The sequence below is a fragment of the Mesoplodon bidens genome (genome assembly GCF_964165515.1).
Source record: "Mesoplodon bidens genome assembly, chromosome: 20".
Lineage (NCBI taxonomy): Eukaryota > Metazoa > Chordata > Mammalia > Artiodactyla > Ziphiidae > Mesoplodon > Mesoplodon bidens.
In genome coordinates, this window is record NC_138181.1 from 10,894,005 (window position 1) to 10,919,374 (window position 25,370).

General features: G+C 36.4%; 1 protein-coding gene across 1 annotated transcript in view; it reads left to right on the plus strand.

Annotated features, from left to right (window-relative positions):
• The window catches only part of LOC308608211 (A disintegrin and metallopeptidase domain 3-like), a 70,851-nt gene extending 46,431 nt beyond the window's left edge, over window positions 1–24,420 (plus strand). The window contains exons 10-13 of the mRNA XM_081220944.1: window positions 5,615–5,754; window positions 12,646–12,831; window positions 21,685–21,878; window positions 24,337–24,420. Coding sequence (XP_081077070.1) covers window positions 5,615–5,754; window positions 12,646–12,831; window positions 21,685–21,878; window positions 24,337–24,344 — 528 coding nt within the window. The 3' untranslated portion in view covers window positions 24,345–24,420. The remainder of the gene's footprint in view (window positions 1–5,614; window positions 5,755–12,645; window positions 12,832–21,684; window positions 21,879–24,336) is intronic.
• Window positions 24,421–25,370: the final 950 nt, after the last annotated feature.

Consider the following 25,370-nt stretch of genomic DNA (forward strand, 5'->3'; position numbering starts at 1 on the left):
TGGTGAGTTTTTATCATAAATGGATGTTGAATTTTGTCAAAGGCTTTTTCTGCCTCTGTTGAGAGGATTGTACCATTTTTCTTTTTGAAATTTTTAAAGTGGTGTATCACATGGATTGATGTGTGGATACTGAACCATCCTTTCACCCCTGGGATAAATCCTACTTGATCGTGGTGTATGATTTTTTTAATGCATTGTTGAATTCAGTTTGCTAATCTTTGATAATACAGGAGTTCTTATACTTTGAATATTAACCCCTTATCAGATGAATGATTGGCAAAGATTTTCTTCCCTTCTGTAGATTGCCTTCACATTCTGTTGATTGTACCTTTTGAAGAACAAAGGTTTAAGTTTGGCTTAGTCCTGTTTGTCTATTTCTGCCCCTGAGGTCAGTGATTTTTGCATCTTATCCACAAAATCTTCATCAAACCCAATATTGTGAAGTTTTTCCCCATGTTTTCCTCCAGGAGTTTCACAGTTTGCTGTCTTACATTTAGATCTTTATACCGTTTTGAGTTAATTTTGTATATGGTGTAATATAAGGGTTCTACTCTTTCTTTTGTATGTTCATACTTAATTTTCCCATCACCATTTCTTGAAGAGACAGTCTTTTCTCCATTGAGTATTCTTGTTGAAGAAACTGTCCTTTTTCCCATTTTGTGGTCTTGGCACCCTTGTCATAGGTCATTTGACCATATACATGATGTTTTATTTATAGGCTCTCTATTGTATTCAATTTATATATCTTTATGCCAGTACCACACTCTTATGATTACTAGAGCTTTGTAATATGTTTTAAAATCAGGAAATCTGAGTCTTCCAACTTTGTTCTTCTTTTTCAAAAATGTATGTATATTCGTGTCCCTTGAGATTCCATATGAATTTTGAGATTATTTGTTTCTATTCTTGCCCCCCAAATGCTATTGGGATTGTGGTAGGGATTTCATTGAATCTACAGATTGCTTTGGGTGGTAATGACATCTTGACAATGTTAAGCCTTTCAATCCATGGTCGTGGAATATCTTTCCACTTATTTGTGTCTTCTGTACTTACTTTCAGCCATGTTTTGCAGTGTCTATGTGCAAGTATTTCATCTCATTAGATAGGTTCAATCCTAAGTGTTTTGCTCTTTTTAATGTTATTGTAACTGAAATCATTTTGTTATATTTTTTCAGATTGTTCATTATTAATGTATAGAAACAATCAGTTGTGTTGATTTTGTATCCTGCAGCTTTGCTGAATTCATTTATTAGTTCTCACAGTTTCTTTTATGTGGAATATTTGTGGATTTCTACATATAGGACCATATCATCTGCAAATGGAAATAATTTTACTTTTTTCTTTCCAAAATAGAAGGCTTTCATTTATTTTATTGCTTAATTGCTCTGGTTTGATCTTCCTATACTATATTAAACAGATGTGGCAAGAGTGAGTACCCTACCTTGCTCATAATATTAGAAGAAAAACATTCAGGATTTCACCATTGAGTGTAATGTTAGTTATGTTCTTTTCTCCATGCTCTGTGTTATGTGGAAGTTGTTTTCTTTTCTTTTAATTAATTAATTAATTAATTAATTAATTAAATTTTGGCTGCATTGGGTCTTCGTTGCTGTACGCAGGCTTCTCTAGTTGCAGCGAGCAGGGGTTACTCTTCATTGCGGTTTGCGGGCTTCTTGTTGCAGTGGCTTCTTTTGTTGCGGAGTACGGGCTCTAGGTGCACGGGCTTCAGCAGTTGTGACACACAGGCTCGTGGCTCGAGTTGTGGCTCGTGGGCTCCAGAGCGCAGGCTCAGTAGTTGTGGCAAATGGACTTATTTGTTCCGCAGCATGTGGGATCTTTCCGGGCCAGCACTCGAATCCTGGTCCCCTGCATTGGCAAGTGGATTCTTAACCACTGTGCCACCAGGGAAGTCCCGAGGTTGTTTTCTTACATTCCTAGTTTGTTGAGGACTTTTAATCATAAAAAGGGTATTGACTTTTCGTGTATGCTTTTTTGTTTTTTATTTTAGTCATGTGAGCCTTATCTCTTATTTTCTCAGTTAATCTAGCTAAGAGTTTGCCAATCATGCTGATGTTTTCAAAGAATCAACTTTTTATTACATTAATTTTTTTTCTCTTCTCTAATTCTATTTATCCCTGCTTTGAACTTTATTATTTCTTCCTTTCTGTCTGAATTTCTATCTTTCTGAGTTCAGTTTGTTCTTATTTTTCTAGTTCTCTGATGTGTAAACTCATGTTTTTTCATTTGAGATATTTCTTCTTTTTTAATGTACTTGTTTACTGCCATAAACTTCCCTCTTAACAGAGCTTTTACTGGATCCCATAAGTTTGGATATATTGTATTTTCATTTTCTTTTTTCTCAGTGTATTTTGTAACTTTGCTTTGTGATTTCTTCTTTGGAATTATTGGTGTTTAATAATGTGTTGTTGGAGTCCCACAAATTTGCAGATTTTCAAGTTCTCCTTTTCTTACTAATTTGTAGTTTCATTCCATCAGCATCAGAAAAATATACTTTGTATAAATTCAATATTTTAAAGTTGACAGACTTGTTCTGTAGCCTAACAAGTGGTCTACCTTAGAGACATTTCTGTGTGCACTTGAGAAGAACATGAGTTCTGCTGTTGTTGGATGGGATGTTCCACATGTCAGTTAAGACCAGTCAATCTATCCTGTTGTCAAGTCCATTATTTATGTAATATCTTTTGTCAGATTGTTCTGTCCACTATTCAAAGTGAAGTATTAAAGTCTATTATGTTGCTGTCCATTTAGCCTTTCAATTTGGTCAAGAGGTGCTTCGTATATTTAGTGCTGTAATGTTTGGTGCATAAATATTAAATGATGTATCTTCTTGGTGAAGTGACCCTTTTATCATTAGGAAATGTTCTTCCTGGTCTCTTTTAACAGTCTTGAATTTAAAGTATATTTTGTTTGATATTAGTATAGCCATGCCCAGCCCTCTTTTGGTTACTATTTGCATGGAGTATCTTTTTCATCCATAACCTTTCAACCTGTGTGAGTCTTCAGATCTCAAGTGACATAGTTGAATCCTGTTTTTTTAATCTGTTAAGCCTATACATGTCTTTTAATTGAGGAGTTTAATTCATTTACATTTAAATTAATTACTAATAGGAAGAACTTACTTTTGCCATTTTGTTAATTTTTTTCTTTATATCCTGTAGCTTTTTGTCCCTTTCATCTTCTCTTTCTGCCTTACTTTGTGTTACATTGATTTTTTTAATTGTGAAATGCATTGGTTCCCTTGTCTTTTCCTGTTGTGTATATTGTAGATATTTTGGTTATGGTTAATTATGCAATTACTAAGAATATCTCAATTTTATAATTTTAAACTGAAAAACTGATAACAACTTCACTTCAATTACATACATACACTCTATTCCTTTACAGTTCTATCCTTCTCTTTATGTTATTGCATAGATATTAGTTCTGCCATTTAAATTCTATACAGGAGTTAAAAGTGAATATATGCACCAAAATTTTGATGATATAAGTTAGTATATTTATCCATGTATTGACCTTCATTAGAGGATTTTATAATTTTCTTTTAGCCTTATGTTGCTATCGAGCATCCTTCCTTTTAACCTTGAAGACCACCCTTTCTCATTTCTTATACATCAGGTCAATTGGTAATAAACCCCCACAGCTTTCCTGGAAAAGTCTTCATTATTTTTTGAAGGACAGTTTTACTGTATACAGTATTGTTGATTGACAGATTCTTTCTTTCAGCACTTTGAATGTATTTTTCCCAATACCTCTGGGCTGTAATGTTTCAGCTAAGAAATCCGATGATAACCTTGAGACCTCCCTGACAACTGACAATTCATTTTCTCTTGTTGATTTCAAGATATATCCCTTTGTCTTTGACTTATAGTGGTTTTAGTACAATACTTTTCTCCATAGGTCTCTTTTGATTTTCCTAGTTAGGGGTCATTGAGTTTCTTGAATCTGCATGTCCTCAGATTTCTAAAGTTTGTGGCAATGATTTCCTCAAATAAGCCCTCTGTCTCTTTCTTTTCTCTCTTCTCTTTCTGAGACACCCATAATGCATGTATTGCTCTATTTGTTAGAGTCCATAAGCTCATCTCTTTTTCTACATTTTGTTTTTGTTTTTGGTTTTTGCTCCCGTGAAAAAGTGATTTCAAATGACCTGTCTTCATTTCTGACTTTTCTTCTGCTTGACCAAGTCTACTTTTGAAGACCTCCAGTAAATGTTTATTGATTTTACTGTACCACAGAGTTTCTTTTTATAATATTTTATATCTCCCTATTGATATTTATATCTGGAATTTTTCAGATATTTAGGGCTGGATAATCATGTAAAAATTAATTTAATTGATCCTATCAGTAAGCTAAAATGGAAAATATTTGATTATATCAATAGATGCAGAAAACACATTTGACAATTCCAATACAGTTTATGATTAAACTCACCAAAGTGTCAATAGAAGCAACTTCCTCAACTTCAGAAAGACTGTCTACAAAAACAATACAGCTTACATCAAACTTAATGTTTAGAAATGAAATGCTTCCTACTAAGATTTGGAACAAGGCAAGAATGTAACCTGCCATTCTTATTCAGCTTTGTACTCGCATGCAAAACTAATGATACCAAATATTGTGAGGATTTGGAGCAACAGGTAGTCTCATTCATGTCGATGGGAATACAAAATGGTACAGCCACTGTGATAGACAATTTGGCAATTCATTATAAACTTCAACATTGCTTTACCATATGATCCAGCAGTTGTCCTCTATACCATTTAGAAAAATTAGTTGGAAACTTACATCCACAGAATCCTCAGACATGATTATGTATAACGACTTTATTTATAATTGCCAAAAATTGAAATCACACAAGATGTCTGTTAATCAGTGAATGGATAGAGAAACTGGAGTTAATCCATAAAACGGAATATTATTCAGTATTTAAAAACTTAGCCATCATGCAATTAAAAGATGTGGAGGAATTTTAAAAGCAAAATGGTTAGTGAAAGAAGCCAATTTTAAAGGGCCACAGACTGTATTATCCCAACTCTGTGACATTCTGGAAAAGGCAAAACTATGGAGATAGTTAAAAACATCATTGATTACCAACCAGGGCTTTGTGTGTTACTTATATCACTACTTCTGAAGTTTTAGTTTTTTAATACAAGTATTCTGCCTTTAGGAAAAAAAATGTTTGATTTTCTCTCCTAAAACTATTTTTGACATCAAAACTGATTGTCAGTTAAACCCTTAAGAATCTGTGTATTTTTCAGAGTGTTAACATTAAAAGTGATATAGTTACTGAAACAATGATTAATCTTGCCAAAATATTTTTTAAGTTTATTAGAATTAAATCAGTAATGTGTCATGAAAACATATGATATGATTAATCTTATTTTGTTATTTTTCAATGCCATTTGGATTGAAAGTACTGTTACTCAAAAAGAATAACAAAATTTAACTTTGTAAAATGTTCTTAAGAAAGTCTTAAGATCTTTGGTATACTAGTTTATTAAATTAGTATTTGCATTTAGGTAATATGGCCACAATTATATGACCAAGGGTTAAAAAAATAACGTAAGCAACCATTCTGTTTTTCATTTCTATTTAGTATCCAAAGATGATAACCTTAGAGGCATTTTCAGTTGTTTTGGCACAGTTGCTTGGAATTAACCTGGGATTAACATATAATAATGACATCTACAATTGTTACTGTCCAGGAACTACATGCATAATGAATCCTGAAGCAATGTAAGATGTTATTTTTATCAAATCTTTGTCTTCTTTTGGGAGATGTTTCTTGCATTTCTTGATGACTAATTTCTCTCAATATAACTTGAATAAGAATATTTTTATTAAATACCTACAAGTTATTTTAAAGCTTATTAAAGGGAATGAGTATTGGATATTGTAGAAAATGTGCTTCATAGTTCTATATTCAGTGCTACAGTATCGAGTCGTTGATGATGACTTTGTGTGGAGTACTAGAATCTTGAGGTGAAATTCATTCATTCTGTCAAAAAAGTTTTAGAGAACGAAAAACGGAGCTGGAGGAATCAGGCTCCCTGACTTCAGACTATACTACAAAGCTACAGTAATTAAGACAGTGTGGTACTGGCATAAAAACAGAAAGATAGATCAGTGGATCAGGATAGAAAGCCCAGAGATAAACCCACGCACATATGGCCAACTTATCTTTGATAAAGGAGGCAGGAATGTACAGTGGAGAAAGGACAGCCTCTTCAATAAGTGGTGCTGGGAAAACTGGACAGGGACATGTAAAAGTTTGAGATTAGATCATTCCCTAGCACCATACACAAAAATAAGCTCAAAATGGATTAAAGACTTAAATGTAAGGCCAGAAACTATCAAACTCTTAGAGGAAAACATAGGTAGAACACTCTATGACATAAATCACAGCAAGATCCTTTTGGACCCACCTCCTAGAGAAATGGAAATAAAAACAAAGATAAACAAATGGGACCTAATGAAACTTCAAAGCTTTTGCACAGCAAAGGAAACCATAAAGAAGACCAAAAGACAACCCTCAGAATGGGAGAAAATATTTGCAAATGAAGCAACTGACAAAGGATTAATCTCCAAAATTTATAAACAGCTCATGCAGCTCAATAGCAAAAAAACAGACAACCCAATCCAAAAATGGGCAGAAGACTTAAATAGGCATTTCTCCAAAGAAGATATACAGACTGCCAACAAACACATGAAAGAATGCTCAACATCATTAATCATTAGAGAAATGCAAATCAAAACTACAATGAGATATCATCTCACACCAGTCAGAATGGCCATCATCAAGAAATCTAGAAACAATAAATGCTGGAGAGGGTGTGGAGAAAAGGGAACACTCTTGCACTGCTGGTGGGAATGTGAATTGGTACAGCCACTATGGAGAACGGTATGGAGGTTCCTTAAAAAACTACAAATAGAACTACCATATGACCCAGCAATCCCACTACTGGGCATATACCCTGAGAAAACCATAATTCAAAAAGAGACATGTACCAAAATGTTCATTGCAGCTCTATTCACAATAGCCCGGAGCTGGAAACAACCTAAGTGTCCATCATCGGATGAATGGATAAAGAAGATGTGGCACATATATACAATGGAATATTACTCAGCCATAAAAAGAAACGAAACTGAGCTATTTGTAATGAGGTGGATAGACCTAGAGTCTGTCATACAGAGTGAAGTTAGTCAGAAAGAGAAAGACAAATACCGTATGCTAACACATATATACGGAATTAAAAAAAAAAATGTCATGAAGAACCTAGGGGCAAAACGGGAATGAAGACGCAGACCTACTTGAGAATGGGCTTGAGGATATGGGGAGGGGGAAGGGTGGGCTGTGACAAGGCGAAAGAGAGGCATGGACGTGTATACACTACCAAACGTAAGGTAGATAGATAGTGGGAAGCAGCCGCAGAGCACAGGGAGATCAGCTCGGTGCTTTGTGACCGCCTGGAGGGGTGGGATGGGGAGGGTGGGAGGGAGGGAGATGCATGAGGGAAGGGATGTGGGAACAGATGTATATGTATGACTGATTCACTTTGTTATAAAGCAGAAACTAATTAAAAAAATAAATAAATAAACTTAAAAAAAAAAGGAAAAAAAAAAGTTTTAAAGTATGTACTGTGTCACAAGTATTGTGTTTGTCATATAAATGATTAGTGAGATAGAAAAAAGCTATATACCTTATATTAGTCCATCAGGGCAGAAACTTAAAAAGTTGAAATAAGAATAAACAAGATTTAAACAGCTTATGATAAAGTGCCAGGAGGGAAATAAATAGGGAATACATGGGGAAGAGAAACTTACTGATAAAGTGGTCTAGGAAGTTTTCTGTGAGGCAAAAGTTATGTTAGGACCTGCAAGAGAAGAAATAAATCTAGTCATGTGAAGAACTTGTTGAAAACTTTTCAGGGAAAGCAAGTGAAGTGATACTTGGATAGCAAAAAATTTTAAGAGCTCAAAGACTGGAAAAAAGGGCTTGGGGGAGGGATAAAACAAAGAAACAAAAGAAATGGCTGAAACTATAAGGAAGAATGTTAAAGGCATAGACATTAAAAAAAAAAAAAAAGGAAAGTAAAATACAAAGAGGCTAAGGAACCATGAGTCAGAGGAAGAAGTCCAGGAGGTAATAGGAAATGTAGGAAAGAGCCTGAGCAAGCAATCATGATGTCGAAATTGGGATTTTTATGATAAATTTTAAAAACCACATTTTAATTGATTTATGCAGTATGGATAATATAATATATTTTGTAAGATGAATGTTAAATATATCAGAAAGAACAGCCGTATAGTAATATTGTTACTGAATTCAGTCCTATAGACCCTAGGCTCTCTGCCTGGGCAGGGGAGAGTTCTTTTTTTGTTTTATTCAAGCAGCAGAGTAACGAAACCGAAGCTGAGATCCATCGACACAGCACAAGCTTTCCTCAGTGGGCAAGGAATGGAGAAGCAGGAACTAAGTTCACAGATCAACTTCTCACCTGTGTGGTGAGAGGGATTTACTTTTAGAGAGTAAGGACAAAGGTAGGAAGAGTGAGGCTGATGATGGGGAGGCATATGCGTTAGTCTACAAGGGTAGAGGCAGGGCTATTTTGAGGGAGTGGGGTGCCCCCTTTTATTAATCCTTCTTGTTCCTTAATGTCCATTTATGGGCCCTGGTAGGTGTGTCGTTTAATAAACTAATATAGTAAAATCAGTGTATAATGAGACTCAGGCTCTGTTGGAGGTCAGATTCCTCGCCATCTTGGTCCCAGCTGGTTCCATCTGTTTGTTTGTTTGTAGCTTCCTTTCTTATCTCTGGACCCTTTACCTTAAAGATTTATGTTGAGCTTCCCTGGTGGCGCAGTGGTTGAGAGTCCGCCTGCCGATGCAGGGGACACGGGTTCGTGCCCCGGTCTGGGAAGATCCCACATGCCGCGGAGCGGCTGGGCCCGTGAGCCATGGCCGCTGAGCCTGCGCGTCCGGAGCCTGTGCTCCGCAGCGGGAGAGGCCACAGCAGTGAGGGGCCCGCGTACCGCAAAAAAAAAAAAAAAAAGATTTATGTTAACTCCTGCTAAGTGTGCACATTGGCGGGTTTTGAGCAGAGACCTGGAGCACTTTGGCAACAGTATTTGGTAAATAATGATTCTCATAATAATCTACAGCAGTTTCATAAGACTGAGAGGAAGAGAGATGTCAAGAATTATTTATAGAGGTTCTGGTTCAAGATGGTGAGTTAGGAAGAACTTGAACTTCTGTCCGCCCTCAGACAAGCCAACTCTATGGCTATGCATGGAACAATTTCCTCAGAAAAAACCAAAAAGCTTGCTCAAGACACCTACACAGAGGGCAAACGAGAAGAAACCTGCATCGAAGAGGGTAGGAAAGGCTAAGAACCAATCTCACCATAATTCCTACCCCCAGCAAGGTGACCCGCAATCGGGAGGGAACTCAAACCTAGAGATTCTCTCTGAGGGGTGAAGGATTTGAACGCTTATTGGACACCCTAACCGGTAAGACCTGCAACTGAGAGACGAACCCCCAAACATCTAGCTGTGAAAGACAATTGGACTTGCACATATGAGCCAAATAAGGCTATAGTGAACCGAGAAAGAGATCTTAAAATTTTTGAACTCACTTGCCACCTCTGTGGCCTGTTGAGAGGCACCCAGTCTTTATGCCAAAGAGGCTTACTTTCTCATATTAACGTGCTGGCTGGAAGGTCAGGCATCTAATTGAACACACATCTAGAAGCCTGCTAAGGTACTCTCTGGGGATGGAGGCTGGTGGATGCCATCTTTGTGTTCTCCCTCCACCTCGCTACAGCTTGCTGGATTCTCCTGGAAAGGAGCTTGTACCATCCCCTGGCACCCCAGTTTTTGTGGTTGCCACCCACAGGTTGCCACCTCTAGATCACTGGGCTCTGGCGGCCAGCTGGGTTTAAGCTCACAGGTTCCACAAAACTGTAAACAAGATTTCTTAAACAGCTACGACCCCCAGGTCGCAGCAAGAGGCCACAGTCCTAGGAACCCAGTCTTTCTGTGAAAGAGGCCTATTAGCTTATCTTCATAGCTGTGGCCTGGGGGGCAGGCTTCTAATGAAACCCATGTCGAAAGTCCTACTGTAATCTTTTTCAGAGGCCTTGGAGGATGGGAACTGTCTTCCAGGCCTCCATCTGCCATGTTCCAGAGAACCAGTATCTCCAGGAGGGGAGTTTGTACAGGCTTCCGCTGCTTTAGTTTCTGTGGCTGCTGCCCAGGAGACACCCCTTGATGGCCCGGCTCTGGTGCCCAGAGGGACTTGCGTTCCTGGGTCCCCTGGGACTGTAACAGGACCGATTGGAGAGGTAGTTCACGGCGAGCTGTCACCCCAGGGCACTGCACAGGTAGCAGACTGAAACACACCCCAGATTTTCCGTGAAAGTGGCCCATTTACTTGTCCAGGAGCTTTTTTGCCTGAGGGGTGTGCTTACTGTTTGGCTCACATCTTGGGGCCAACGGTGATTCTCTCAACAAGCAGAGGCCAGTGGGCATAACTGTTCACCCTCCCCCTTCCTTGCTCCAGTTCCTCGGCGTCTCTCAGAAAGGACCTTACAACTTTGTCTGGCGCCCTGAATTTTGTTGCTGCTGCCGGGGAACATGTGTAGACCACCTGGCTCGGGTGGCCAGCAGGACTTATGCTTGTGGGTACCACAGGATGGTAACCCACGGAGAAAGTGTTTCAGCTGGTTGCCACCTGCATGGCACAGCAAACAGACGCTAGAACCAGAATTGCAGTCTTTCTGTGAAAGAAGTCTTTTCGCTTACCTTCATAATTGCTGCATGAGAATCAGGTTTCTAGTTAAACACAAATCCAACAACTGACTGTGATCCTTTCCAGAGACCGCAGAGAGTGAGTGCTATCACTGTTCTATCTGCTGTACCCTAGAGTGCCACTATCTTCCATAGAGGAGCTTCTGCAGGTGCCTGGTGCACTATTTTTTGTGGCTGCTGCCTTGGAGACACCTGTTGATCATGTAGCCCTAGTGGCAGGGGAGCTTGTGTTCCTGGGTTTCATGGAGCTATAACAAACAGGCAGTTCTTGAGAGCAAAAGACCCTGAATAGCCATAGCAATCTTGAGAAAGAAGAACAAAGTTGGAGACATCATATACCTGATTCCAGGACTAAGACACACAAAAGCAAACAAGCCTGGAACATTTGTGTCAGAGTATAAGGAGGCGTTCAAAGAATTATGGAGATTTGTCACAGGGACACAAAGCAGTTTGAAAGGGGCTCCCCATAGGCAAATCTGGGACAATTTGAAAGTCATTTGTAATGTTTGTAATGGACTATAACCCACTGAGTGTAACAGGAAGATATGATTCCATATTCATGTAAATAGATGAATGAATTGAAAATGTGATTAGAAATGAGATTTTACATAAAACTTCTCTCCAAATAATTATTAAGTGATAAGGAAGGAAAGAAATGTTAGAGTGAAGACTGGCAGACACACCTTAATCAACTGATCAAAGTGACTTTTACCAAAAATATAACAAGTTGAAATCATGTGCTGTCTGTTAGGATGCAATGGAGCAGACAAAGTCAGCAACACTTCTGTGATGAGGTTGCCCAGATGCATAACCTCAGTCTAACTATGGGGAAACATTTAATAAACCCAAATTGAGGGACCTTTTACCAAATAATCAGCCTGTAATTATAAAACTTTTCAATGTCATGAAATTCAACAAAAAATGTAATCAACTAAGCTAAGGAGACATGAGAACTAAATGCAATGGTTGATTTTGAACTGGATCCTTTTGCTATAAAGTGCCAATACTGTGATGAAGGGGAAATTTGAATGTGATGTGAGGATTAGATTTTAGCACCGTATCATTATTTCCTGATATTGAAGGTATGATTTCAGAGAATTCATTTCTATGTAAGAGTTATACATTAAAATATTTAGAGTAATCAGGATCTCCCGTTGGCAATTTACTCAACCATTTCAGGAAACAAAATTTGGTTTTCGTACTTTTGTATCATTTCTCTAATCTCATAGAGATTGTTACAAATTTAAACAAAAGCCCATTAAACAGTGCACTTAGAAATATATAAATATCAAAATAAAAAGAATCTAGGGTTTATACATTCTATATACTCAGTGTTGAGATATTTTAATTAATTAATTTTGTTACCAAAGTACAAATAATTCTGACTTTTAATTAACACAGTCCACCATTGTTTATTCCTTCATTTTTCCACATTATTCCTAGTATGTTTCATTTTCTTAATAATAATTAGTACTTTTTATAATAATTATTATAATTATGATGGTGTTGTCAATAATAATGAAAATAATAAATAGTAAGACATACTTAAACAGAGCTTTTCGTGTGCCAAGCACTGTTTTGTTTAATATATTCTAAATCATGTAACCTTAACATCTTCTAGTTATTAGATGTCTGTTATATTGAATTATAATAGAAATGAACTTATTCGTGCATTACTAATTGTATTAAAAATAAAGCACTCTCCCGTTTTGGCTATTCTCTGAGTGAAGTAGTACAGAATTCATAGTACGTTATTGAAGGAGTATTACTTTGATACTGATTTTATTCCTTTTAACTGAGGAATATAATTTAATTTTAGACATTCCTGTGGTGTAAAGTTTTTTAGCAGTTGCAGCATGGATCAATTCAAACGTACAGCTTCACAGCCTGAATTTGAATGTCTTCAAATAGAACAGTTTCAAAAGTGGTTCCACAAGGAAGAGTTTCAGTTTGTGGCAATGGAGTTTTGGAACCGCCAGAGCAATGTGACTGTGGTGGGCCAGAGGTTGGTGAGAAACATTAATAGCTTATCTAAAGATTTGTTTCTGTGTTCATCATGTAGTCTTATAAATATAGTTGTGATATAAGTGGGAGGACTTTTTTTTTAATGTTGCACCATTTTATCAAATAGCTAAGATGGGGAGATATAAGGCATGTGATAACTGGCTCATCCTGAATTTGAAACATTTGAAGAATTTAAGTTTGGGGTAAGTGCAGTGTGGTTAAAGAAGTAGATTTTCCTTGTTGTGTAAACATTACCCACCTTTCTGTATCATAAACATCAGTTCCAACAGTAGTATAATTATCACCTAAATCATCCCTGAATTCCTCCAAAGTGACTGAACTGGATCACTGAGTTCTTAAATGTATGCTGTTGTTCACCTCCTCATCTCCTAATTTCCGTTCTTGCATGTATAGAGCCTCTTTTATTTTAACTTCGTTTCACAGAATTGGATTGATCACAATCCTTGGTTTGTTGTTATATTTAGCTTTTTGCTTTTTGTCTTTTTGTTTTTCATTTGTGCTTGGTAAGATAGCTAATCATTGCATTTTCTTGTTGTTGCCTTCATATACTCATGTGTGGTGATTATTTTAATGTTTTATATTTGCTTGCTGAGATGTAAGCTCTAATTGTTAGGAGCTAAAATCTGTATAATCTGATGGCGTTATAATTTTTAAGTGAATGACTCAAATCTTCTGTATATTTTTTACTAATTTTGTTTGCCTGAACTCTCAGCACTTGGGAAATAATATTGATATCTCCAACTATACAGTTGGATTTGCCTAATTCCCATTATCATTTACTCAATTCATATTTTATATATTTTGTATTTCTTTTATATGGTGTAAATTTATTTACAATTGTTGTACCTTCCTAGAAATTTAATACTTTACCTTCAAATACTGAATCTCTTTATTTCTAATGTTGATTTCTGTTTTAATGTCTATTTGGTCTGGTATAATCTGTATATCTGTATACATATTTTATGTCTATATCTATGCACACACTAGCTTCCTTAAATTAGTATTTCCCTGATATTTCTCTATTCTCATTTAGGTTTTCTTTACTATTAAGCTCAGTATTTACCTTAGGTTGTAATTTATTATTCAATCTGTCTTTGATTTATAAGATTATCTCAAATATTATTGTGATTAATATTTTTAAATTAACTAAAGTCCATAGTTTATTCCGATTTCCTTTGTTTTTACCTAATGGCCTTTTTCTCTCCCAGGATCTTTTCCAGGATACCTCATTACATTTAATTTTCTTATGCTCCTCTAGGTTGCATATTTTTATAAATTTAGTTGTCTCAAAATTTTTGTATTTTCTATATTCAATTTGCCACATTTGTTCTTAGTTGAATTTTTGTTGAATCTGTTTATTTTGTTTTCCTTTCTTCCAGTATTTTTGTGATTTAGTCTATATGTACTGTTTATTTTCCTTTAGTGATTATCTTTGCATTTTTACCATAGATGTTTAATGGTAAACATCTATCTGGGCCACCTTCTTCCCAGATCACAGTGTTTACAACCCAGTTAACTTTCTTGTAAAATACTCTTGTAAAATATTTCATTTCTTTACATTAGAAAGTACTATGAAGAATTTATTCAGAAAGTAGTTGCTTTATTTTACCTTCCATTCCTTTTTATCAGTGTTTTTGTATGTCGAAGTTTCCTTCAGAAATAATCTCCCATTTAATTACAATTTTCTTTAAAATATATTTTAGTACAGTTCTCTCTGTAGTAAACTCTGCCCACTTTTGTTTAGCAGTAAATATTTATACCATTCCATTATTTCACTGTGATATATAATATATATGAAATATATACAGGAAATACAGATGAAGAGTGTAATACATAGATACTTAACAAGCACCTGAATACTTTGCACTAAGGTCAAAGCAGTCCTCACCTCTGCCAAAGAATTTCTTTGTGTGTCCACTCTCAATATACCTCCTTTTTCCAATCATCATTTAGAATTTAAAGATATCATTTCAGTACTTTCTTGTCATCATAGTTTTAGTTTTCCTCCTATTTTCCCATCTTTATACAATATAGTTTGATTAACTGTGTTCTACTATTATATAATTGGCAATCATATGATTTGTGTCATCTGTAACTTGGTCTTTCACCCAGTATTGTACTTGGAACATCCATCAACTTTTGAATGTAGCTATATTCCAATTGTTTTCATTGCTTTTAGTATTGAGTTTATGAAAATTTCAGTTTATTTATGCATTATTTGTGAAATGAAAACTTAAGTTTATTTCAGTTTATGACTGTAAAGACTCATTTATTTATGAATTTTCTTGCACATGTTTCCTGCTGCACATGTGCTTGCGTTTCACTAGGGTGTATGTGTACCAACAAGTGAATGTGCTGTGTCATGAGGTATACATGTATATATAACTTTGAGGATATCTTACTTACTTTGGGTTTTCCTATGGTTGAATGGTCTTTTCATGGCTTTTACACATTTGTCTGTCATTTCATTCGCATTCACTTGTATGAATTATCAGTAATTTATCACCAATATGCTGGAAGGCTAGGATGTATCCTGATGCTTCAGTAAACTAAGTTTTTTCGGCATGAGACAAGTCTTACAGAAAGGACCTTCAGTGACCTAGTAGTTTAGGTAAAGGAGTAGGTGGGCTATTTCTGTTTCTTATGGGTGTACAGCTTCCTGTTTGTGGACTTTACCAGTGTCAGAGGCCAATCTGTTTATAGTGGAACTTTCCCAGGAAAAGTTCTTCACTGAACCATGGGATAAAGTTCATTAGTTCCAAATTCCAGGAGCCAGTGAATATCAGGAAATTTAGGGCCATTGGATGAAATCAGCTGTGTAAGTGATCAGAGATGCCTGTGGTTGCAGGGGGTCCTAATCAGTTACAGTGCCCAGTGGCCGGGTTTTTTTCCCCTTTTATCCTGGACTGCTTTCAATGATTCTTCTGGCTGAGCTCCACCTACCCCCATTGAAATGTAACTGCTTGTTTTGTAAGTCAGTATAGATGGATTATTTGGATTGTAGAGTCTGTCTTTAGTCATATATGCTTAAATAGCATGGGATGCAAATTTTCTCAGTTGCAGACCATTATAAAAGTGTTATGATTTTGACAGAATACCTATACATTCAATAATATTTCACACTGGTATAATAATATTTCAGATTTGGTATAATCCTGAGATGACATATTATTGTGGGGAGGAGAGTAATGCGGTGCTCTAAGTCTTGCCTAATGAAATTGAAATGAACTTCATCAACTTCCCAGAATGGAAGTTTTTACTGCTAGTGAAAAGTACTAGCAGTATCCAGTGCTATATGCTAAAGGCCAGTAGTGGCAAAAATTATTTTAATTATTGTTGATTTGTTAATCACTCTGGGAACAATGGTTTCCACTTCTGTTTAAACCTCAGTACTATAATGTAAGGCTCTAATTACCTGTGGCTTCCTCTAGCCAGACAGTACTTTTTTTTTCTCGTTTGCAACATTTTACAACCTTGAAACGCTTTAGGAGTATAGGCAGTTCTTAGTTTATCACGAACATACATCACATCTGAGAACTGAGAACAAATTTATCCAATGATAAAGACTAACAAAAGAACAAAAATATATAAAAGGCATAAAACAAACTAATGGCCAGGTTAGTTCATTGTTTAATAAGCTCAGACATACACATTTGCAGAAAATTTAACTGGCTCTAAAGTTACTTGTAGCTGCTTGTGCATGATGTGGATCATAGAACGTCCATGGCCTGCCCCAGCTAATTGCACAGTACTGAGTATCCTTGGCTTTCAAGGTGGCACCATTGTCTGATGTGTAAATATCATCCATTTAGGAGTACTTGATTAGTATGGTTCATGTCTGCTGTGCAGAGGAATTGCTGTGTCATATCTGGAAAGGTGTCTATTGCAGTCAATGTCAAACAATACCCTTCAGAGGAGATTAGGGGCTAATATGCTGTATTTGTGAGGACTGGCCATGTCCATTGCCCTGGGCTGCGTGCCCTGGATTTCCTTTTCTCACTTGACTGTAGCTGGTAGAAAAGACACATTTGCCTGTCTTCCTTGGTCCCAAGTGCTGGAAACACTAGGTCTTGTTATGGAGCCCAGTCTTGGATTACAAGTGGATTGCAAGTGTCTCAGAACACATAGATGTGTTATAAATTGTTTTCAATATCTAAACTTGCAAGCTGATTTTGATCTTTTGGGTCTAGTGAGATACTGAAGAAAGATTTTACTATAATTTCCGCTACCACACACCAAGTGCCTTCGATCTGTAACTGTGCATCATGTCTGGAATTGCCATTGCTATTGGAGCCACTGCCATGTTTAGCTTACATAAGCCACCTTTTACTGGCCAGGCAGGGCTATTATAAGATGACAGATTTTCTTGAGTATCCCTGCATATGCTGTCTCCTTGATCAAGACAGTGATCTTCTGACCAGCTTCCTTTCCCCTTCCTATTCCTTTCTCCCCCTCTCCTTCCCACTGTATCTTGTGCCGCTTCACAATAACAATCTAGATAGGCCAGGACAGCTGTGTGGCTTCCAGTCATATACTCATCCCTACTTTCACTGTCTTAATCGTAGCATTTCCACATTGAGAACATCCCTTAAAATCAAGAGAACTGTTACATTTATGTAGAATATCTATCCCTATCATCTATTCAGCATAAATCTATTATTTATGACTGTTTGGGTATGTGTTAGCCCTAAAGAACCCACCAGAAATGTATGTGATTTGAGAGCATTTCCAAATCTAGTAAGAATATTCTTTCAACCTCACCCCTGGGGACTTCCTGGTACTATTATAGGCCTGTGCTCAGGATAGATGAAAGGCTTGACCACTTGGTTACCATCACTTCTCCATCCCATCTTGACCAGTATATATGGCTTTCATTTCATGTGGATGAAACCCTTTATTCTTGTCCTGTTTATTGTTGAAGGAGGTAAGATCTGTGTACTGAGTGGGTACCAAGCGTTTCGGGTGAATGCCAATCAAATGGTATCATGTCAGACAGGATAGTCTGCCAATAGTAAATACATGGTGTCCAGGAATAACTCCTGCTCACAGCCCAAACCTTAAAGTACCATGGCTGTTCTGTAGCCCAGTAGTGAGAGAGAATTTCTCCGAAGGGCAGACAAACAATTTCCTCATTAGATTCTCTCTGGCCTAATATCCATGTCTACATGAACATATGACTCAGACTTGAACCATTGATTTTTCTGTCCCTTGGCCTGCAGGAAATTACATTTAGCTTTTGCCAAGGTGTCCATTCTGGGTAGTTTATTGCCCAGTTCCTAAATAGTTTTTCAGAGATTATTCCTGCGATACAAGAGTACGTTCAGTTGTCTCTGATAGCCTGTTTGCACTGTGTGGATGAACTGATTAATCTGATTTGGGTCACTATTTCATCATCTGGGCACTCTCAAGTCTTCATTTAAAATCCAAGATGGAGTCACAGTGGACCTAAGGGAAGAGGTAGCTTGCCCCACTGGATTTCAAGGGTATGTATTGGAAAATGAGAATTCATCTTGGATAGGCCACTGTTTTATTATAGCTGTAAAGACTGTTAAAAGAAACAGGGGCATCACTGGTGGCACAGTGGTTGAGAATCTGCCTGCCAGTTGGCAGGGGACACAGGTTCGAGCCCTGGTCTGGGAAGATCCCACATGCCATGGAGCAACTGGGCCCGTGAGCCACAACTACTGAGCCTGTGCATCTGGAGCCTGTGCTCCACAACAAGAGAGGCTGTGATAGTGAGAGGCCTGCGTACCGCGATGAAGAGTGGCCCCCGCTTGCCGCAACTAGAGAAAGCCCTCGCACAGAAACGAAGACCCCACACAGCCAAAAATAAATAAATTAATGAATTTAAAATACAAACAAACAAACAAACAAAAAACGAAAACAAGACACCAGGCCCCAAATGGAGTCCGTTGCGCTAAACCTCACATCACCAAACTGAGAGATTTACCTTAACTACACTTCTGGCTCTTCCAGAAATGGAATCTTAAACCAGTCAATCAGGAATCATCTGGCCAGCACTAGTTAGGTAATCTGCCTGATAGACCTCTGCCAAACCCTAAAGGAAAGTAACTTTGCAATAATCAGCCCACCTTTTTGCCAGTATAACTTCCTTGTCCCCACTCCTTTCTGCCTATAAAAGTCTTCCATATTTTACAGCTCTTCAGAGTTTCTTTTTTTTTTTTTTTTTTACTTTTTTTTTCTTTTCTGGCCATGCCATGTGGCATGCAGGATCTTAGTCCCCTGACCAGGGATCAAACCCATGCCCCCTGCAGTGGAAGCACGGAGTCTTAACCACTGGACCACCAGGGAAGTGCCGTGGAGCTTCTTTCTAACTGTTAAATTGGATGCTGCCCAATTTGAATCAATTTTTGCTCAAATAAATTCTTAAAAGTTTTAATATGCCTCAGATTATCTTTTAACAAGACCTACTGCAGTAAGCCTTTACATTCTCTTTCTCCACATCCATGTCATTAGACAGTGTGTTCATTGACCAGTGGTACTTAGAGCATGAGGGTGGTTCTAAAAGTGAAGGAGGGACTTTGAAGCCTTCATATCCAGCAGAACTTACATCGATCCATAATATGCTATTTGGATGAGACTTTATGACTTCATCAGGCTTTTGCCTAAGCATATCTCTCATTTCTTTCTTTTCTTACTCATTGTAAGAACATATCTCAGTAAATTTTGGAGTGACTAAACCGGTCTTGATCACCAGGGATTTTTCTGTCTATAGTTATGGCCACCAGCAGAAGGGAAGTAGTTTTTATTTTCTTGAAAGTATAGGTGGGTGAACAGCAAGCCCAATAAACTTTGTTTTGTATTGCAAGACCATCACTTCCCACTGAGGGAACCTTTCAGGAGTCTCAACAACAGTGGTCAAAAACCATTTGCCCTCACTCTCACTGAAGACTTTACTGAACAAGTCTGCTTCTGCATACCATACCTGGCCAGATGATCCATGGGGCCTATCTGCGTTTATATCCACAAAGGCATTGTGACCTTGTCTTTTCTTGTCTGCACAGAGACTCATGATGTGTCTAGGTGGCCTTCATTATACTTATTTATATTTTCTTTCTGACTTGCTGAGTTTTTGAATTTGAGTGATGCTACACCTGATTAAATGTGGAAAATATGTAGAACGTTTACATTACCACAGACAGTTTTCCCTTACCAAATCCAAGTCAATCCCATAAATATCTAAACTTCTAATTTCTGTCACAACACATTCATTGTACTATTAAGTTTATAACAAAGTGTCAAAATGCTTTCCAAAACGGTTGTACTATTGTGCATTCCATCCATCTCTGTATAACAGTGGCGGTGGTTCTGAATCCTCACCACTTTTGTTACTGCCAGTCTTTTTCATTTTAGTCATTTCAGTTTGTGCTGGTATCTCATTGCAGTTTTAGTTTGTATTTTCCTGATGACTAATTATATGGGACAGTATTTCATGTGATTATTGGGCATTCATATGTTTCCTTTTTAAAATGTCTGTTCAAATATTTTGCAAAGTTTAATGGGGTTATTTGTCTTTTTATTATATACTTACAGGAATTCTTAATATAAACTATACACAAGCCTTCGCCAGGTTTTCTCCCAGTATGTGGCTTAGCTTTGTGTTTTCTTAATGACATCTTTCAAAGAGTCAAAGTTTTTAATTTGATGAAGTCCAGTTTATAATGTTCTTCTTTGATGTATTATGCTACTTGTAGCCTATCCTAAATTTGTGAAGCTTCCTTGTAAATGTTCTTCTAGAAGTCTACAAATTTTAGTTTTTATGTGTATGTGTATGATCCATTTTGAGTAATTTGTGGCACTTTGTAAGTTAAGGATCAAGGGATATTTTTCTCCATAAAGATATCCAATTGTTCTAGACCCATTTGTTGAAGAGACTGTCCTTCCCCCATTGAATTACCTTGGTACATTTACTGAAAAACAATTCATGACATACTTTGTGTTCAAATAATCTATGTATCTATCCAGTACCAGGTCTCCTTATCCTAATGCACAAAATCAGGTAAAATGTATCTTCGTGTTTGGTTACTTCTTTCTCAAGATAGATTTGGCTATTTTCAGTCTTTATATTTCTATATAAAAATTTAAATCAACTTTTCCATTTCTACCCACCCCCTAAAAAAAAAACCTCTTGAAATTTTTAAAAAAATCTAAAAATGAATTTATGGAGAATTGAATAGTATACATAATGTGATTTTCAAACCCCCTAAAAAAAAAACTCTTGAAATTTTTTTTAAAATCTAAAAATGAATTTATGGAGAATTGAATAGTATACATAATGTGATTTTCAAACCATGAACATGGTATATTGTTCCATTTATTTAGGTATCTGTAATTACTTAAATTTAACCCTAAGTAGTTCATGTTTTGAATATTATTGTAAATTGCATATTTTTTTTAAAAAAATTCAATTTTCAGTGCAATTTGCAAGTATATAGAAATAAAATTAAATAATGAAAGTTGTTGATCCCTCCTGTAGTCAGCTTAGCATTACTTTGAATGACTGGTTTATATTTTGGAAAATACCTGCAAAGTGCCTAAGTCAAAATTATCAAATAACCAATAAGTATCTGAAAAAGAGTATGCTTATGGTGTTTATTCCAGAAATAGAGAAATGTTTCAGTATTTTTCAACATATATCATTAAAGTAACAAAGAGATAAAAATTATAAGATATTAAATATTGAAGAAACATTTGATAAAATGTTATGCTCTGAACAACATTGTGAATCATCCTCATGTTTTGAACTGTTATTTAAACAATATATTGTGTCACTAAGTGACATATGGGTAATTTTTTCTGTGTTATATTACAGGGATATCTATTGTGGAAAGTTAGTTTGTCTCTGGACACGTACAGAAGTAGTGCCGTTTAAAAATTTTGATACTCAATATACTTTCCTTGGAGGCATTGTGTGTCTTAAGTGCACATCTAAGAAATTCGACACCAGTAACTTCCCGAGACGATTATACCTATGTAAAGAATGGCACTATGTGTGGTCCAAATCAGGTAAACACAAATTCTTCGTGATTCTATACATGGTCTGTGAGCGTCTTAGTGTCTGTGTATGTGTGTTTGTGTATGAGAGAGAGTGCACTTAAGATTTTTAGTTCTGTGCTGACTAGTTCTGTGGTTTGGGGCGCAGACTTCCACTGACAGTTCCACATTTTAGCCACCCTTTCCCATCTTGCCCTTTCAGCTCTTCTTCCTGTTTTTCCTTAGGACTCTGAGGCTGCAGCTCCTCTAAAGCAGTGTAAGGCTGATCAACTAGGCTCTCCCCTTTGCCACTGTGTTCCCTGTGGTTGCTTTCTCACTTCATCTCATCCAACAGTGACCTTCATTTTATTTCAAAATCCCAGGAAGTCCTTTACTCTCTCCCCTTCTAATTGTCTCTTTCTGATTTTCCTTTACTCTCATTTATTGGGAAAAGGGAGGCTATTGTGAGTGCCAAGTCTGTGAATTTGAGGCCACTGTGAGTGCCAAGTCTGTGAATTTGAATTGGAATCATTCTGTGGTTATTTTAAAAAGTCATCAAGGACATACTTTATGTTCATTTGTTATTCTACAGTGTTCAGTTGTTTTCAGAGAGGTTAGATAGTAAAGGCTTCTTTACCACATTCTCATCAAATGTGGGTCCTTTGTAAAAATCAGTCTATCAATTGATAGATAAGAAAAGAGAGAAAAAGAGATTTTATGTCTTATCTATCAACATAAAGAAGAGTATGTCTTCCTTGTCAATTATAAAAATTATAAATGTTATACTCCTAAATTTAATACTGTAATATATTAAGTGAATAATATATTACATGAAGATAGGCATTATTCCAGCAATGCAAGTTTGCCCAATATTGGTTGTGATAGAAGGCGTCTTTGAATTGTTTATTTAGAAGACAGAACAGGAGTTTATCAGACTGATTGTAGCTCATATAAGTAGGTGAGGGGTATTAAGCATATCTTATTAACATAATCATTTCAAACTTGAAGAAAATGTCTGGGGCATGTAATTTTCCAAAAAATAGTTAAGCTAATCAGTGACCGAATAAATAAAATTAACTGTCTTTTCCTTACCCATTCTTATGCGCAGAACTGTATGAAAACATGCTCACATAACCCAAGATTTTCTCCTCAGGAAATATTTTTTTAGTTATGTCAAGGATTTTTTTTTTGAACTGTGATGTGATTTCTTCTGGGACATGATTAGTGTTTCTTTTTTAAAGAGGGAAATCTTATGTGTTAGTTAATATTCAAAACACTGTCCCAACCACTGACCATGGCTAAGTATTTTCATAGTATCTTTTGCTTTTCCTGTCATTACAAAAGAGCCAGCTACAAATCGATCTGTTTAGTTGAAAGAAATTATATCAGAAGCATGGTTCTTAACTTTTCCTGGCTTATTTTTCTCCTAAAAACAAGCCAGGGAAGTGTGACTGGTATTGCCTCAATGACAAGAACACTAGAATGAAAAGAGTTTTGTGGACAGGTAATGCTGGTTTGTCCAACATTTTGTTATCCTTGCTGGCTTTATCAGAGCACTTTCAGTTAATGAACAAGCTGATATTTGTTCTTTCCTTAATTAGCAATGGTGATAGAAAATAATGATATTTTTAGACTATTCATCAGATAGGGGGTATTCTACCAGATACTTAAGAAAATCCATCAGATAGTAGATTCTCCCGAAGATAGTCAAATTAAATTGAAATTTGGATAGACAAATATTAACATAGAGTCTACATAGAAATCAGGTTAAATAAATAAATAATTAAGATAATATCCTATATTTAGTGAGCATTTACTGTGTGCCAAACACTGCTTTTGTTCCTTTGTCTGTAACAAGCTATTTCACCTTCATAACCTTGAGATAGTTATACTTATTATTCCAAATTCAAAGATGGATAAACTGAGGTAAAGAAGATTAAATAAATTTCTCAAGGTCACCTTTCCTAATGCAAAAGATATGGTCATTAAAGTTGGGAAAAAAATGTAAAAATGACAGGAACACTGGTATTGAGCGTTGATCATTGGGCTCTGCGAGTAAAATAGTTCTTGTACTGAATATTGGCTCTGTCAGTCAGTGGTGGTGTGGCCTTAAAAGTATACATTTAATTCTCATCAAATATAAAATGAGGATATAAAATATATATAGAAAGTGCAAAGACAGATCCTAGCTCATTACCAACAGTCAATACAAGTCAGCTATTTTTGTACTTATACCAATTAATATCGATAAATGCACAGTTCTGCTCCCTCAAGGGAAAAAATGGTTTCTGGTTCTCAAAATACGATATTTGATAAGGTAACAACACACCATTTGACTCCAAGTTCTTTTATTAGAATGAGCAGATCTGAAATCCAGATTCATCTGAGGTATATATATCTTGTGCATCTAATTTTCTTACCAAGTACAATTGTTCAACTCTTGACTTTAAATTTAAAATTTTTGTCATTGGTGGTTGTTTTCACATTTTAGTTTTGTAACAGAGGATCTTGCACAGACGTCACTGTCAGCTCAGACGCAACTTGTATCTCCAAAATAAAGTACAATGGACATGGGGTATGTATAATGGTTACTCTGTTTCTAAGTATAGTTATTTTGATCCATGTCAATAACATTTTTCAGTATAATAATGCTTAAAATTATTTGGGGTGTAGAAATGTATTGGGGAAATTGAAATCGAATAAGAAAAGCAGACTCCATTATTCATACGTATGTATGTGATTTATGTGTTCAATCAGATCATATAGGCTTCATGACCAAATAATTTGCTTTGAACTTTGTACTAAAATCCAATATGAAGCAATCTATTATTATAATGTTAGATTAAGATTATGAAATTTTGGAAATGAGCTCATTAAGGATTACACATATACATTTATACATACATAAAAATATTGCTTATAATTGAGTGTATGTGTACTGATAAATATTTAAACGCTCACACAATATATATTATACATATTACTTATAACCTCATATTTTTATGGGAGCAGACTTTCTTGTTCATTATGATCTGCTTCATCCTTGAACAGCTTCAATGTGTTTCCCTGCATGTCTCTTCCTTACTATATTTGAAAAGTTATCCACTGATGGACTTTCAGATAATGTTAAATTTTTACTTAACTATTGTAACTAATGGTACAGTGGACACTGTTGTACCTTCACCTTTGCACATTTATCTGACTTCTTAAATTGTTAGCAGTGAAATCTGATGAGCCAAATATATGTACCGTTTAAATTTTCATTAATATTATATTGTCTTCAAGAAATATTATACCAGTTTTTGGTCTCACCTGTCATGTATAAAAATGCATATTTCCGGGCTTCCCTGGTGGCGCAGTGGTTGAGAGTCCGCCTGCCGATGCAGGGGACACGGGTTCGTGCCCCGGTCCGGGAGGATCCCACATGCCGCGGAGCGGCTGGGCCCGTGAGCCATGGCCGCTGAGCCTGCGCGTCCGGAGCCTGTTCTCCCCAACGGGAGAGGCCACAACAGTGAGAGGCCCGCG